The following is a 17,725-nucleotide window of genomic DNA, read 5'->3' on the forward strand; positions in this document are numbered from 1 at the left end:
CAATTTTGTATCATATTTGATACATCGGGTCTAAATACTCAAATATTATTATTTTTGAACAAACAAAAAGCACAATATAACACAAACATGTCTAACAAATTGGTAATTCCTTTTCAAAATTGCCAAAGTTCTTCCTCCTTCCTCATTAATGACAGTCTTGTAGTGTCACTGGAAAGGCCTCTGTTGAATGAATTCCTCCCCCTAGTGGATTATCACTGTATTGCACGTATCTAATTGTATAAATCAGGGTTTTTTTTTGGTTTTTTTTTAAATGTCATACTCACATGTAGATGTAGAGGGCTTCAAAACTCATGTATCAAATATGATACGTTTGGCGTTATAGGGTTAAGGATGTGCACATATTTTTTTGTATTTTGTTGTCGTATCTGAAGAAAAGAGGATGAGAAATAAATATTTGTGTCCATTTCAACCTTGAAAAACAACCAAGATAAAAATGGATTCAACAAAATATCCAATAAATAATATGTATCAAACACTACTCATGTGCTTTTAATGCAGCGTTCAAACAAAACAAAACAAAAACAAAACAAAACAGCTCTAAAGTAAACTTATTAATAGTAAAATGAAACAATTCCAATTCAAGAACAATTTCTGCTGTGTCAATAATTGAAATAATTGTCTCTAAGGTGCAATAGAGTAGAAGAATAATGCTCTTCTACATCACATTTGGTCAATTTATTGTCTATTTAAGTGTTGTGAGATGACTGTACAGTTTTAACACAAAAGTTAGGACGCAAAAAAATTGAATTCTTTTCAAGGATTATTATTATTATTATTATTATTATTATTATTATTATTATCATCAACAAAGTATTAAGCATATTATGTATAGTTTCACATTCTTTGAGACATGTTATTCAAATCACATTGGCATTAACTAAGATAACATAACTTATTATAAATATGACATAAGAGGTGCAAATGTTCAAAAGTAAACGTTTCATATTTGTGCCTGAGACTATTTATCTGTGTGTGTTAACATTACATTAAACTATCAGCTGTGGATGGTTTGGATATTTCATGTCGTGAGATCATTATAATTTTGTAATTTAATGTATATTCAGTATAATTAAGTGTAATTTGGTTTTGAATAGTGATTAAAGTGTCACTAAGTGTTATTCTATCATATAAGAATTAACTGATAGATCTGACGACAGGTAAAAATGACAATGATTATCCAGTCAAAGTTCAAAAAGCATTAACTTTAAATTAAATTATACAATTACATGTATGATGGGCGTCATATCAGTCTTATTCCCATTTTTATACCATGTCTGTAACAATGAAAGTACTTTGAACTTGAATGGAAATGTAAAATAATCTCACTAATGCCCTCTGGTGGAGAATCTATGGAAATGCATGCATTGTTTTAAAATGATGACAAATATACGTGCAAGTTTGGCATTTCTTAACCCGACATAGTGTTTATTTTATTTTATTTTAATGTACAGGGTATTTGGCCGGGACTCTGACAGCCTGGATGGGGAAAGTAACACAATTAAAAGGTTTAATCAGATTAATCACAGGGTTGCTGTGGATTAATTTCGATTAATCCCGATTAAATATCATTCAATCTATATTAATCGTGTTTCATTTTGCATGTATAAACAGACTCAAAAAAGAAGGGACTATATATGCACTTAACATCTTTATGAAACACCTTCAACAGGCTGAACCCCCCCATGACTGTTCAGTTGTTACAAAAAGTCAAACGTGTACATGATGGAGTGCTTAACAGCCCAGTTACAACTAAAACTTCCAACCTTTAAAAGGAAATGGGCTTCAGTTGTTGATTATCTCAGTTTTTTTTTCTGTCTTTCTCTTTCTCTTCCCATTGATGTAATCCAGTGCTTCTCAAACTGTGGGGCGCGGAGGCTTGCCGGGGGGGTCATGGGATCACTTCTGGGCATTTTATTGTTGTTTTTTTCAGGTTACAACATGTAGCAGGTGGAACTACTGTTTTAGCGTTGGAGCACCCTGGACTCGTTTTATATTGATAAATAAAACAAGTGAACCTAGCATCGCAGAATTTTCATTTTATTAATTTTATATTCATATAGATTTATGGCTTGTGACAAAAAAACTGCAGGATGTATTGCGGAGAACTTTTAACCCAAAGTCCATGAGAGTATAGTCTAAACAAAAATGCGTTTAAAAAGTACAGGGTGGGGAAGCAAAATTTACAATGAACATTTAGTTGTTTTTTCTCAGCAGGCACTACGTCAATTGTTATGAAACCAAACATATATTGATGTCATAATCATACCTAACACTATTATCCATACCTTTTCAGAAACTTTTGCCCATATGAGTAATCAGGAAAGCAAACGTTAGAGTGTGTGATTTGTTGAATGCACTCGTCACACCAAAGGAGATTTCAAAAATAGTTGGAGTGTCCATAAAGACTGTTTATAATGGAAAGAAGAGAATGACTATGAGCAAAACTATTACGAGAAAGTCTGGAAGTGGAGGAAGCAACAAAAAACGTACCAATGCTTTTATTAAAGCTCTGAAATCCAAAATCCTAAAGGATCCAATCAAATCCATGAGAAAAATGGCAATTGAACTTGAGGTAGACAACAAGAGCGTTAGAAATGCAATAAAATATGATTTGAAGATTTAAATTCTCATGACTTTCAATAAACTAATTGGTCATACACTGTCTTTCAATCCCTGCCTTAAAATATTGTAAATTTTGCTTCCCCACCCTGTAGTGCCCAGACATGGGAACGAAAATCATTTTCTAGCCACTTTTCATGGTTCACCTTATGGCCTATTAGGGACATAAAACAAACAAATCTACTGCCATGGCGATCTGTCACTAGACTAGACATAGAGTTTAGGTTTGGACAATGGACAAGGATTTGACTGGAAAAGAAAAATGTGCAATGTTTGTGTTTTTGCACAGTTTGTACAGTTTGCACTTTAACCCTTTCATGTATAGTGGTAACTACAGTGGACAGCTATTCCACAATGTAATTTAACCTGAACTTCTGTAACAGTACCTGAATAATATCTGTAAGAGTGAATATAAAGGCAAGGAAATAAAATGTTATTAATATTTAACCCATAAAGACCCATCGCTTTTTTTTAATGGCAGTTCCCAAATGATTGTTTCCTCTCTATTTAACCTTTCTTAAGAATTTATCACCATTTATCATTATATTATCCTCTGTATTTAGAATTTTTTTCAGTGTAAAGTAGGTATTTTCCTATATTTAATCTGCTGATCATGTTGATGTTCATTAAAACTCAGAGTAAATTCAAAAGTTATTAAATCAGAAACAGCGAAAACAGAAAAAAAAAAAAAAAGTGACTTTTTTAGCAAATTTATCATTAATCAAGTGTCTCCATCCACTGTCATTGATCCAGTTCCATGGGTTTTACTGGTGAATCAATGTTGGAGAAGATGACGGTGTTTCCATGGTAACTACGGGGCCTCTGAACATCCAAATATGGTCATATCTGATGACCACAAAAAGATGAAGAACTGTATTTTACAACAAATATTTACATTTTCATGGAGTTAAAAAATGTCCAGCTGAGTGGACATTTTTTAACTCCATGAAAAATAGGTTAAAAAACTTTTTTTAATTGCATTGTTTTTTTTTTTCATGCCTAAAGAGGAATAAAAACACTCCAGAAAAAATTCTTGACTAAGGTTCTCATAATTCATGCATGAAAGGGGTAATGTTCTGAGATGTGCAATGTAAATGGGCTCATTGCAGCCCATATATTTGATATTGTTGATATTGTTAAAATGTTCATCTTTGTTACCCAAAATGTGTTTGTTCTTCTAAAAAAAAAGGAACTTTACTGTCATAGTTGTAAGATAATTGCTCATTTCCTATTTTTATTTGGAAAAATATTGTCTCAGGGAGCAGTCTTGTTGAGTTTATTTGTATTGTTCACACAAAAATCGAAGTTACTTTTAACTTGCGCAACAAATAGTTGAAGGAAAAGCAAAAGGTGCTGTTACAGTATTGAAGTTTCTTTCGATAAAAGTTATAATTGCACCACTGTTACAATGTTGTTGGGGTTGAGGGGGGCCTGGAGATTTTTTTGTCCTCCAAAGGGGGGCCCGACAGAAAAAGATTGAGAACCACTGATGTAATCCAAGGTAGATAGATATATGATGGAATACGTACATATAGGTTTCATCATAACTGTAATATGTATGTCTAAATGTGAACAAGGTAGGAGTATGTATGATAGGAAGGTACATTTATACATTTATCTTTAAACTGTAATCCCGAGGAATGTACATTTATACAAAAGGAAGATGTATACATGAAAGGCTGCATTTTTTTTGGGGGGGGGGGGCTTTTTCCTCTTATTGTATGATGAAATCTCATACATACATTTATGTAAGGTGAAAGCTACTCTCAAGACAATCTTGTTATGCACTGTTAATTACCTGTCTTTTGTTGATAACGGCAGTAAAGTTAAAAAAAAAAAAAAAAAAAAAAAAACACCTTCAACAGTTTCAACAAAACTTGAAACAATTGTTCCATCTTGGTTTTTTTTTTTTGTCCTCATATTTCCATCCAGAGGACCAACGTGCTGTTTAGTGTCTTTCATCTTTTTGAGTTGGTTCTGCTGCCTGTCACTACCGGATCAACTGCCCATTTGCAAATGCGTGACAGTAACTCTACTAGGACAAACTGACCCAAATGCGTTTAAATTTTGAATCAGATTAATTATGATGATGGATTAATCTGCATTGACACATTCATTTTGACAGCCCTACATCTAATATTTCTAACTTCAGTAAATACCTCTATCTGCACACGATGCAATGACGTCTTTGAAACAACTTCACAAACAAATTTTGTGAATATTTTTATTTATTTATTTATTTATTTATTTATTAATTATTTCAAACATGCAAAGAAAATAAAACAAAACAAAGCAAATTAAGACATAAACAAAATAACATTTAAATGGACAGAATCTATCTTTCAAGCACATACAAGTCTGAATTTTGCATGGTCGAAAAGGAGTAGGAAGAAGTATAAACTTATTTAATCCTACCCCTCAGTGCTTTTACACCTTTATCGTTAACTTTATACAGAAATCAGCCTATAATATTCTATCGTAGTAAATATTACCACTTGCTGCTTTAAAGCCACAGTTTGACTCTCATGTCTCATTATAAACTGCAAATTATTTTGTTCTTACCAAGACAAAAAAAAACAAACCTTAGATTTAGAAGTGTCAGATAATGTATATTGTTTTTAGAGGTAACCCTTTCATGTATGAATTCTGAAAAAAGTAACAAGATTTTTTTTGGGATTGATTTTATTACTCAAAATTAGGCTAAAGTTTAAATGCATTTTTTTTTTTTTTTTTTAAATATGGTTTTATTTAATAAGTTTTTTGAGCTCCTTAGACGCAGGAAAGTACCATTTTTAGCTTCTTTTTTTTTTAAATCAAATAGTGGCCTACATTGGATTGGAAACATCATGATGCAACTGTTTTTTCAGATGCATTTTTAACAATTTTTATGGAATGTCCTTGAAGGTGAACAGTTGGGTTTTTTTTTCTTATAAAGTTGTGAAATTCAAAATACATAGCTGGGTCTTAGGAGGTTAACTTTATGAAATCACAGAGCAGTCCAAATTATAAAACAAAGGTTGACACTTCTTTTCACTGTATTTCTTAGGGTCTATAGACACTGCCCCCATGTGGTTTGGAGAATATTACCTTTATAATCCTTTGGAAAGTGAACTTCAACTATGTGTCCGCAAATGTGGACATCGTGCATGAAAGGGTTAATTTCTTTCTTTTTTTCTTTTTTTTTAAATTTCTTTTTCACATGTTCAAGAACATAAAATACAACAAACAGTACAGCAAGGCAAGTTGAGGGTTACAGTATTCAATAAAAGATACTCATAAATAATACAATAAAAGGAAAATAAGGGCATCACATTACCATTTCAGCGCTGTTGTCTTTGTTTTTAAATCCAATCCATTTGTCTCATTTTCTATCAAACTCATCTTTTTTTTTATCTTAAGGCAGTGTTTTTCAACGTTTGGGTTTGGGACCCCACGTGGGCTTGCCTGATAGTCAAATGGGGTCGCCTGAAATTTCTAGTAATTGATAAAAAAAAACAACAACAAAATAAAAAAAAATAAAAAAAAAACATATATAGTGAGTTGACAGAGCCAATCCCAATCCATAAAAGACAAACTCTGAAACTGAAACTGAAGCACTGTGGTTCTGTTTATCTGTCAAATGTTCATTGTGGTCGGTTTCAGATGCTGCAGCTCTTTCATAATTCATAGTTTGAGTTCTTGTTTGTTCAGTATTAATTGTCAGCCTTGTAAATCCAAGCTGGACTGACTGTACATATCCTGACCAAGGAAAATCAAATTCTCCCTTTGTGCAGTAATCTACACCTGGCTTTTCTGCCTCCGTCCAGAATATTATATATTATATAGACTAAATGTCATCTAAAATTAACGTTTACTTGCAACATAGTATAGCAAACTATTACATGATCAAAAATAAATTAATTTTAGCAAAAAAAAAAAAAAAAAAAAGTCTCCATTTTGAATGTCTGGGGTTACCAGAAATTTGTTAAAATGGGGTCAAGAGCCAAAAAAGGTTGGGAACCACTGGGTTAAGGTATACGTCTAATTTCTTATTTAAAGTGTTCATACATTTGTAGACACACTTATTTCTTGATTTAACAATCTTAATTCAAGAAATCTTGTTAAGTGAAATTATCTTGCTGCATGGACAGATATTTCCCTCATTTTAAATAATTTTTTTCTTCAGATTTAGCGTTTTTACATCCCTTTTTTGCAGTGTATGCATTAACTCTTTAAGTGCCAGACAGTTAAGGGGATAATAATCCTTTAATGTGCCACAGATTTTGGCCGTTTTTCAGTATTTCGCGTCGTTTTTATAATATTTGAAGAATCCTGCAGGAAACCGCTCGGTAACATCCGACCGATTGGTGATTAGATTCAAAACGCACCGGACGCAGCCGATTCATTATTGATCGTAATTTGCATAATTTATAATAATAATAATAATAATAATAATAATAATAATAATCTTTATTTATATAGCACTTTTCATACATTAAAAACTGTAGCACAAAGTGCTTTACATATCAGTTTAAAAATCAGTACCGCCCCCCACCCACACCCACCCACTCACCCGCACACACACACATACACACACACACACACACACACACATATACATGCAAACCCACAAGCTCACACATACTTAAGAAGACTGACTGAGCACGGGTAGACCAGAACAAAAATGTACAAGTAAAAGTAAAACATCAATTTAGGAGGCGCTGTCTCAGGGAGCCATCCGCACCAGGAGGCAGCCGCCGACCCCGGCGACCAGGCACCAGCAACACAGCCCCGCATCCCAACTAGTGGGAGAGGGCCAACTGGGACCCCCACCCACCAGAAAGGAGCGGACCCCAGTGAGAGAAGGCGCCACAGCCCCCGGAGTCCACAGCCGCCCCCCGGCATGGAGGGCTCCCTCTGATGAAACACCGGAGAATAAGAAACATTAAAAAGATATAAAAATATTATTCGGTCGCGTGACCTCAAATTCCCGTCTGCTTGGTCTCAAAAGGGGGACACAGAAAGAACGTCATCGAAATGTGAGAAAGAAATGGGGGTGGATGGTTTGTTTGTACACAAATATGGCGTGTTCTCCAAAGCCGATCTGATCGGCCCGTGGCACTTTACAGGTTGTATTCGTAAAGCCGATTTAATCGGCCCATGGCACTGAAAGTGTTAATAAAGTTGGAGCTCTTCCTTTAGTATTTGTCGATCATAATAAAACCGTATAATCTCAACAGTGTGGATGTGTTCTGTCATGTGCAGGTCATGTGACTCACCGTAGAGGTAGGAAATTCCCACCAGCTCACAGATGGCGATGATGACCAGAGAATAGGAAGCAGCGAACGTGTCCACCAGCTGCAGCATGTACATCCCACTCTGCCAAAAAAACACACAAAATAACACCATAAAAGGCATGTCGGTGTTCATAACTTTCACTTTGACATCAGAAATAACACACAAATCCCACTTTAGGCTGGATTTGGCCCCGTGAAGCCACCAAAGGGGGATTTTAATAAGACACAGCCTGTGTTGTTCCAGTCCGTGAGCTCGTCCTCCGAAGGCCGAGGCTTCGCTTTACATGGAGAAATGTGTCAGCTTCTTCACAGACAGAGTCACGGAGGAGGGAAAAGAGGGTAGTGTGGGTTCAGCTGATGTTCAGATGTATGTTTGCGGCTGTGATTTACCTCTGTGATCATGGGAAATCCAAGGATGAAGAAGGACATGCAGCAGACCAGGGTGAACAGAGGTTTGTGTTTCCTCAGGTATTTGGGGAACTCGTCGGACACGGAGGTTACAATGGTCTCAATGGTGGCGAACTGGGACAGAACGGAGAGAAAGAACAAGGAAAAAAGAGAAGAAAGTAAGTCATTCACCTTCAGATTCACTCATTAAAGAGGTTTTGTTCATTCTCTCATGGCATCAAAAGAAGAAATACTAGTTCCTTCGATCTCTGAATCAAAATCAGAATAGCTTCTATTGTTATTGTGTTTGCCACAAAATTATGAGCACTACTGCAGTCAGTGCAAAAACATAAATAAAAAACCAACATGTAAGAAAATAAGAATAGAGCAAATACAACATTGAAAAACCTTTTTAGTTTTTGTAATATAGGTACATTTTTATAGGTAAAATAGGAAAATAGAAAAACACACACACACACAAAGTAAAATAGGAATAGAAATGAAAGTAGAACAAAATAAAAATAGACAATATTAACAGTATGATTAGTAGTATCTCTGAGTACAGAGAATAATCGAGTTAATATTATTAATATGATATGATATAATATTATGATTATGTTATATTATAATATTGTTAACAAAAATTGAAAAACCACACTGAGAAAATGTTTTCAGTTTAAGTTTTGCCAATTTCCAGCATATACACTGGAAAAAATCCAAATCTTACCAAGTGTATTTTTCTCATTTCTAATCAAAATATCTCCTCGCACTTAAAATAAGACATAATCATTTAAAGAATAGCTTTTCAGTGAGATATAAGAACTTATTTTTAGACGATAGATCTTGAAAATCTTATTTCAAGAAATCTTACCAAGATAATTTTCCACTTGTTCCATTGGCAGATTTTTTTTTTTATTTTTTATTTTTGCTTGAATTAAGCAAAAAAAAAATAAATAAAATAAAAAATCTTGAATTAAGAAAAAAAAACTGCCAATGGAACAATGAAAAATATTTTGGTAAGATTTCCTGAAATAAGATTTTCAAGATCTATTGTCTAAAAATAAGTTCTTATATCTCACAGAAAAGTTACTCTTTAGGTGATTAGGTCTTATTTTAAGTGTAATGAGATATTTTGAATAGAAATGAGAAAAACACACTTGGTAAGATTTAGATTTTGCAGTGTATAACCCATGTATTTTTGGTGAGTATGAAACAAGTCAGCAGTTTTTTTAAGCAGTGCCAATTTTTTTTTTTTTTTTTTTTACACCAGAAGATGGCAGCACATCACATCATGGCTACAACTGCAGGAGAATACTTTCTGACCTTTGGAAATCCCATCCCATTGACAAATACGAGACATTACCAAAAATAAAACACTCAAATTAACTCTAACAGTTATTAAAAAAGTCACCTGAAATTAAACACTTTCAAAAGCAAAAAATGAACTAAACCAAACCAGTAAAATGCAAAAAGCTAAAACCTAACTCAACTGAAAATGGCTGTGATCACTTTTTTACTCCAGTGGAAAATTTTGGATTTTATATCTAGTATTTATCATAATTCCCATAGCACCTGAAGGCAGCATAAGTATAAAGGCAGTGATGCTTGACGTACCTGTTTACGTACATAAAGCAGACATGAATGGGCCTTTATGTGTTCTAGGATATCATAATATCACTGCTTTATTGTCTCATTTTCATTATCCATACTGTACAGAGTATTTCTTACTTGGGGTTTATATTGTACTTATGAGTGTGGACATACTCTGAGTACATAACATATATTACTAGGGATGGGAATCGAGAACCGGTTCTTTTTGAGAATCTTTTTGAGTAGCTCGATTCCTTGGAATCATTTGCCTGCCTGCTTGACGATTCTGCTTATCGATTCCGCCTTCGTTGCGCATGCGTGATGACATCACATGCACGCCGCATTGTTCTGGTCAGAACGTAGCCAACATGGCGTTAAGGATGAAACGCTCCAAAAAGACGACACCAGGTCCACTTGTAACACTGTCAAAGCTTCCATTTCTTCAAAAGGGTGAAATCCCTTCGACATGCTCAGACATTTGTCCACAGCATGTGATGCATTTACAGGAATGTCACATATTACATGCGCTACTTAGCGACGCTTGTGAATCTAACTGCAGAACAAATGCCAAGGCGTCATCTGGGCCCAGTTCTGGTGGGGGCAACAAACACCCTGTCCCCTCAAATACAAGTTTCTGAAGGTAGGGGAAAGGAAATGAGATGCACAACAACGGGAGACAGAGGAATTAGTGAAGCATCTTAAGTTTCGTTTTTACTGTGCCCCCCCACCCTCCAAACTGGACCCGGCGTCATTTGTTATTATTATTTGTACATACTGTATATGTTATATTTTCTGTGCAGAGATGGAAATATAAAAGACAGTTAATGCAAACACACCCGTTTGTACTCTTTTATTCACTCACTCAAAGAGAACACTGGTCAACAACAAATTTATTGTTTAAGTTTTTTGAGCTGATTTAGGATCATTTTGGTGTGCTGAATCCAAAAATCACATTCATTTTGCTCAATCAGGTCAACTGTCTGAACTATGCTACGTATTGGCTTTTTAACATTTTTGCTTACATTTATGGGTATTTTCACATCATATAATACAAAATTCTTTCATATTTCTTGCAATAAACGAGTTCTGAAGATTTGACTTTTGCCAATTTATGATTAATGTTTTTTTTTAATATTACAGGTGAATGAAATGGCTTCGACTAGAAGATCTTGCAAAAATAAGCCTGACGTATTCTGCTACATCTATAAAGTGTGCTTACCAATCTTATTTTGGTATTAATGATTATATTTTGCGAGAAGATCAAATTTTTCAAAATCAAATTAGCAAAAAAACCTGACCTGATTGAGAAAAAGAGATGTCATTTTTGGATTGAGCGGTGCAAAATGGTCCTAATTCAGTTGAAAAAACCTAGACAACTTGCAAAAAACATTTTTTTGTAACCCAGTGGAATCAATAAGAGAATCGGATCGATAAACAAAATCGATAATGGAATTGGCATTGTTAAATTCATATCGATTCCCATCCCTATATATCACTGTATATATGTGAGTGGGTACAAACTGTAAAAACTCTCTGACACTGAGTTTTCTTCCACCTCTTCTCTTCTCTTCCCTCCCTTCTCTCCTCCTGAAGCCCCAAAACTAATTTCTCATCCACATCCCAAGCCTATTACCGCTGAGCTGTTTCCTGCAACAAAAGCCACCAGGCTTCTTCTCCAGTGAGCTGCGCCGCTGCCAAGCCAAACTAACATCATCATCAAGTGCTGCTGTTGAGTCTTAATGCGTCGCTGTGCCCTCTGCTCGGCACCGCAGTAACACAACGCACTTAAAAGAGTTTGTCTAAAATGTGCAGTTGTTTACATGGGATTTTTACCTGGAGGACGGCGAGGAGTTGCATCAGCAGCGAATCAGGACAATTGTACTGATATTAAGTGAAAAATGATCAAAATTATCTTCATGGGCAAATTTCAACCAATAGAATTGACTCTGAAACGCCTTATTTAGTTATTAAAGCATAGAAACTGTTCTTTTTTGTTGTTTTTTACGCATTATATCACATCTCAGCAATGAAATTAATAAAACATCTCATCGGTATCGAGAATAAATAGATCATTTGACTTTTTCCACAGACTGTAAATCTGTGTAATATTAAAAAAGATCTAATGTGTGCACACTTCAGAACAAAAACCTTATCTAAACTTTTTAATTTTATATTAGTGCATCTGAACAGATCTTTAGTTCAGCTACTGACAACACAAACCGAACAGAAAACAGGTGATTTATGGTTTTACTGTGGCTGTTTTCATCTGAAAACAGAGCTAAGTTAACAGAGCTATAATGTAAACTATCAACTGATGCAGACGTGAAGATTATAAGACACTGTTATTTTGAGCGACTTTTAAAATAAGCGTCTATGAGTTTAAGTTTTAGAAGAAAACTTGGTGATACCATAAAACAGATGTGTGGAAACAATGATCTTTATACTTTATTTTACTTTGATACGGTCTGTGGATACATACAGTAGGTTTGGTTTATTGGTGGATTTGGTTCTAAATGTGTTCTGGTACCAGACTGCCCCCTGCTGGTCAGAGTTTAGAATGTCAACGCTACATAGAACCACTTGAACTCCCTACTCTCTATTTTGTGTTTGTTTAGGTGTTGTTTCTGTCTGAATTTATTCTGTCTCCCAGTTATTTTTATGTTTGATACATCTATGTAATGCCTAATATTTTGAAGTAGAAACAGGTATCTACAAACTATATCTTTTTTTTTTTTTTTTTCTTATTTTTTATTTAGGTATTTATTTTTATTCCCTTCTATTCCCTTCAGTTTCTATGTCTTTAAATCTATTCTGTATTTTATGCTTCTATTTTGGTTTTAATTTTTCTTCTGTACAGCACTTTGGTCTGCAGTTGTTTTAAAGTGCTTTACAAATAAAGTTGGATTGGATTTTCGTTGGGCTCAGTTATTATTTTTGTACATCACAGATTTGTTACTGCTTGTACTTAATTGATCTTCTACTGCACGGAGACTTTGTTATACTTTTCTTTTTTCTGGTGTTGCCCCTCTCAGAGGGCCTTGGGGTTGGTTTGGGCATGGGAGGAAAATGATATGAAAGGCAATGTGTAATGAATGCACTATAATTCCACTCCTTTGTATGTACTGTTACATTGCTAAAAAAATAAAATAAAATAAATAAAATAAAGAACCACTTGAACTCATCACAGACTATGGAAGTATTCATGCCTGATTGTATTTTTAATATGTGCTAAATATATAAATAGTCTGAAATGTGCTACATCACTGGACTAAAATGCACTTTAATTAAAGATAGATTAGTCTCGTTCATTGCTTTGTTGCTCAAAAACTTTAAGGTCAACTTGGTTTCACTTACTCTAATCACAAAGACACCCCCCCCCATCTGTTCCAGCACCCATAGAGCTCTGCAGCACCCAACTGACTTCAATCCCAGTGGGTGGTGTGCTGTGGGTAATTATGCTAATTGGGTCGATGTTTGCTGCAGTTACACGTAGCTGGATTTAGGTTCCAAAGGGACTGTTTACTTCAGAGCAAAACAAAAGTTTAGATTCTCATTAAAGACATAGAGGTTATTAATGTTGTGAAACTTTCAGATCTCCACAGACAGACGTTCACATATTAACTCATGTAATAAAAGCAGGTCGAGAGCCAGAACTTTTACAGAGGACCAACTGTCAGACCTAAATCCATCCTGTAAGTGCAGCTCCTTATTAATAAACAGTGTTACCTTATATATTTTAATTTTCTAAAACTTCTAGAACTAAACCTCTAAGCTATAACTGCAGAGCGGGAATATCTAAGGTAGTTTGGAGGAGAATTTTCATAAATATTCCATAATTATATCGATCAGTTTATTGTTTTCTATAGATTAATTTAAGGCCATGACAAATCCATGTGCATTCATTTGTTTTTATGTTGGTTGTTTGCAGAAAACATGTTTAAGCTCAGTGAAATTATGATCAATTAAAGGGTAAATTTCAGAAAGTGGCCAACATTACTTTAATTTGTTGTGTTGCATTAAAATAAGAATATAATCTGGATGTAAATCTAGACATGTACTAATAAATAAATCCACTTCATGCCAACACTTTGAGTGGTTGTAAAAACTTTTGACCCCAACTGCAGTTTTCCATATATTTTGAAGGAACTCCAATCTAACCTTAACCCATTCATACATGAATTATGAAAAAAAAAGTATCTAGACTTTTTTTTTTTTTTAGCTGAAGTTGAAATGCATGTTGAACTTTTTTTTTTAAATATGGCTTTATTTAGAACAGGGGTCTCAAACTCATTTTCTATAAGGGGCCACATTCAGCCTGATTTGATCTCAAGTGGGCCGAACCAGTAAAATAATAGCATAATTACCTATAAATAATGACAACTCCAAATTTTTGTCTTTGTTTTAGTGCAAAAAACCCCATTAAATTATGAAAATACTTACTTTTATAAACTAAAACAACAAAAAAAGATGTGAATAACCTAAAAAAAAAGTGAAATTTCTTAAGAAAAATAAGTGCAATTTTAACAATATTATGCCTCAACTTATCATTTCTACATGTGCATTATGGATCGGATCTACAAAGACATGAAACACTTAATAACAGGCAGAAAATTGTTAAAATTGTGTTGAATTTTCTTTAGACATTTCAGGTTGTTCATATTTGTTCAGGTTGTTCACATTTTATTGTTACAGGGTAGTTTGAAAATGGAAATATTTTCATAATTTAATGTTATTTTTTGCTCTGAAACTAAGAAAAATTTGAAGTTGTCTTTATTTATGGGCACAATGTAATTTTTTTTTTTTCTCCACATCAGATCGAGAAAAAAATATGGAGTCATTATTTTTTGTCGTTTTTTTTCACTGTTATTTCACTTGAGATCATATGTGGGACCTGAACTAAATTGAGCTCGTCAGCTTTGACTGTGGAATTTTTTGCACTTTGCTAATTCATCCCAGGGGCCGGATTAGAACCTTTGGCGGGCCGCATATGGCCCCCGGGCCGCATGTTTGAGACCCCTGATTTAGAAGATACTGAATCTCCTGAGACCTAGGAAAGTACAAGTTTTGCTTTTTTTTTTTTTTTAATTAAATAATTGCCTATATTAGAAACATCATTATGCAACAGTTTTTCAGATGCTCTTTTTTTTTTTTTTTTTTTTTTTTTTTTAATTTGTATGGAATGTCGTTTGTGGTGGACAGTTTTGTATTTTAAATTTTGTATAAAGCTGTGAAACTCTTGTCCACAAGCGCGGACAGAAAACCCATGGCCGGGTCTTAAGAGGTTAACTTTATGAGATCACAAAGCAGTCCAAATTCTCAAACTAAGATGATACTTTATTTCATTGTATTGCTTAGGGTTTATACACACTGCCCCCATGTGGTTTGGAGAATATTGCCTTTAGAACCCTTTGGGAAATGAGTTTAACCCTTTCATGCATAGTGGTCACTACAGCGGACAGCTATTCAAAGTTGTTCTGTTGTATATTCATGGATTTTGTTGTTTTACTTGCATATCAACCAACACAATGGACACTTATGCATCATCCCATACAATGCAATTCATACCAGTACTGTTCTTGATCAACCTGATCTGCAGTAACATATTTGAGTGTAAATCAATTGCCATTGGTTATTAGACTGTAATTAACAGGGTTTTTTTTTTTTTTTAAACAACATTTTTTTTTTGGCATATCCGAGTAATAACTAGAGACCCAGGAAAGGAAAAGTTTACGCTTTTTTACATTTAATTACACTGGGTTACAAAAAAATGTTTTTTGCAAGTTGTCTAGGTTTTTTCAACTGAATTAGGACCATTTTGCACCGCTAAATCCAAAAATGACATCTGTTTTTCTCAATCAGGTCAGGTTTTTTTGCTAATTTGATTTTGAAAAATTTGATCTTCTCACAAAATTGATTATATTTTTGTGACTTTATCAGTTGATTTTTTATATAGTTCTCACCCAAAATAGGTTTTAAGAGAAAAAAAAATCATTTTCTAACAGTATTCCTGTTAGGTACAATGGTGTATTCACTGCAGATGTAGCAGAATACGTCAGGCTTATTTTTGCAAGATCTTTTAGTCGAAGCCATTTCATTCACCTGTAATATTAAAAAAAACATTAATCATAAATTGGCAAAAGTCAAATCTTCAGAACTTGTTCATTGCAAGAAATATGAAAGAATTTTGTATCATATGATGTGAAAATGCCCATAAATGTAAGCAAAAGTGTTAAAAAGCCAATATGTAGCATAGTTGAGAAAGTTGACCTGATTGAGCAAAATGAATGTGATTTTTGGATTCAGCACACCAAAATTATCCTAAATCAGCTCAAAAACTTAAACAATACATTTGTTGTTGACCAGTGTAATTGTCTTGATTGGAAACAGCATGATACAACAGTTTTTTCAGATAGATTTTGTTTTTTAAATTATGGAATGTCCTTTGCAGCGGACAACTTTTTTTTTTTTTTTTTTTCATAAAGGTGTAAAACTCTTGTCCCCTACAGTGGACAAAAATGCATTGCTGGGTCTCAGGAGGTTATAGAATGTTAAAATGTGAGAACAGATTAACAGCACTTAAAAAAATGTATTTCATAGTATTCACACAGTACATGCATGGTGTCCAGCTGACTGGACATTTTTGTAACCCAATGAAAAATAGGTTCATAAAAAAAAAAAAAAAAAAAAAAAAAAAAAAAAAAAAAAAAGAAAAACAAAATTTAATCACATTGTTTTTTTCATGCCTAGGGAAGAATAAAAACACTCAGCAAAAAAAATCTTGATTAAGGTTCTCATAAAATACAATTTACAGTTCACTTATACTCCCTTATATGTCATATTGTGTGGGAATGTGGGGCTCGACATATAAAACAACTGTAAATACTATAGTCCTCCTACAAAAATGAGCCATACGTATTATTAATAAGGCCGGGTACTATGAACATACAAATGAATTGTTTATGAAATCCCATATTATGAAATTTAATGATTTGGTTTACTATAAAATAATGCAAATAATGTATAAAGCCAAATTAAAGTTACTCCCTGTCTGTGTACAAAGGTTCTTCTCAACACATGAGTCTAAATATGATTTGCGAGATGTTTGTAAATTTGTTGTACAAAAAGCTAAAAAAGAGGCAAAAAGAAGATGTATGTCTGTTGTTGGAGTTAAACTATGGAATGAGGCCAGCATGGATTTAAGAATGTGTAGCCCATTTTTGATATTTTAAAAAAAATGGCAATTTTTAAAGGATATGAATTTTAAGCTCCAACAAGTAATAGGTAAATTATTTATTTTTGAGTCTACATTAAATTACCATTAATTTGGTGGTTAAGTTTTCTATTTCTCTGGTTTATTTTCACCTTTTTATGTTTTGCTTGTTTGCTTGCTTGGACACATTGTTTTTTTTTTTCTTTTTCCTATATTGGATGCTGGGTAGCTGAACTTGTTATGTAGGATAGACATTAATACACTGAACAAAAATATAAATGCACCACTTTTGTTTTTGCTCCTATTTTTCATGAGCTGAACTCAAAGATCTAAAACTTTTTCTATGTACACAAAAGGCCTATTTCTCTCAAATATTGTTCATAAATTTGTCTAAATCTGTGTTAGTGAGCACTTCTCCTTTGTCCTTTGCTGAGATAATCCATCCACCTCACAGGTGTGGCATATCAAGATGCTGATTAGACAGCAGGATTATTGCACAGGTGTGACTTAGGCTGGCCACAATAAAAGGCCACTCTAAAATGTGCACTTTTACTGTATTGGGTGGTCCAGGGGGGTCAGAAAACCAGTCAGTATTTGGTGTGACCACCATTTTCCTCGCACA

At 33.9% G+C, this 17,725-nt stretch overlaps 1 protein-coding gene across 1 annotated transcript in view; it reads right to left on the bottom strand.

The window, feature by feature from the left end:
• slc6a5 (solute carrier family 6 member 5) overlaps positions 1 to 17,725 on the bottom strand; it is a 51,504-nt gene that overhangs the window by 12,538 nt on the left and 21,241 nt on the right. Inside the window, exons 11-12 of the mRNA XM_030126734.1 lie at positions 8,307 to 8,438; positions 7,899 to 7,998 (exon numbers count right to left, since the gene is read on the bottom strand). Coding sequence (XP_029982594.1) covers positions 7,899 to 7,998; positions 8,307 to 8,438 — 232 coding nt within the window. The remainder of the gene's footprint in view (positions 1 to 7,898; positions 7,999 to 8,306; positions 8,439 to 17,725) is intronic.

Source organism: Sphaeramia orbicularis, chromosome 3 (genome assembly GCF_902148855.1).
Source record: "Sphaeramia orbicularis chromosome 3, fSphaOr1.1, whole genome shotgun sequence".
NCBI classification, from domain to species: Eukaryota; Metazoa; Chordata; class Actinopteri; order Kurtiformes; family Apogonidae; genus Sphaeramia; species Sphaeramia orbicularis.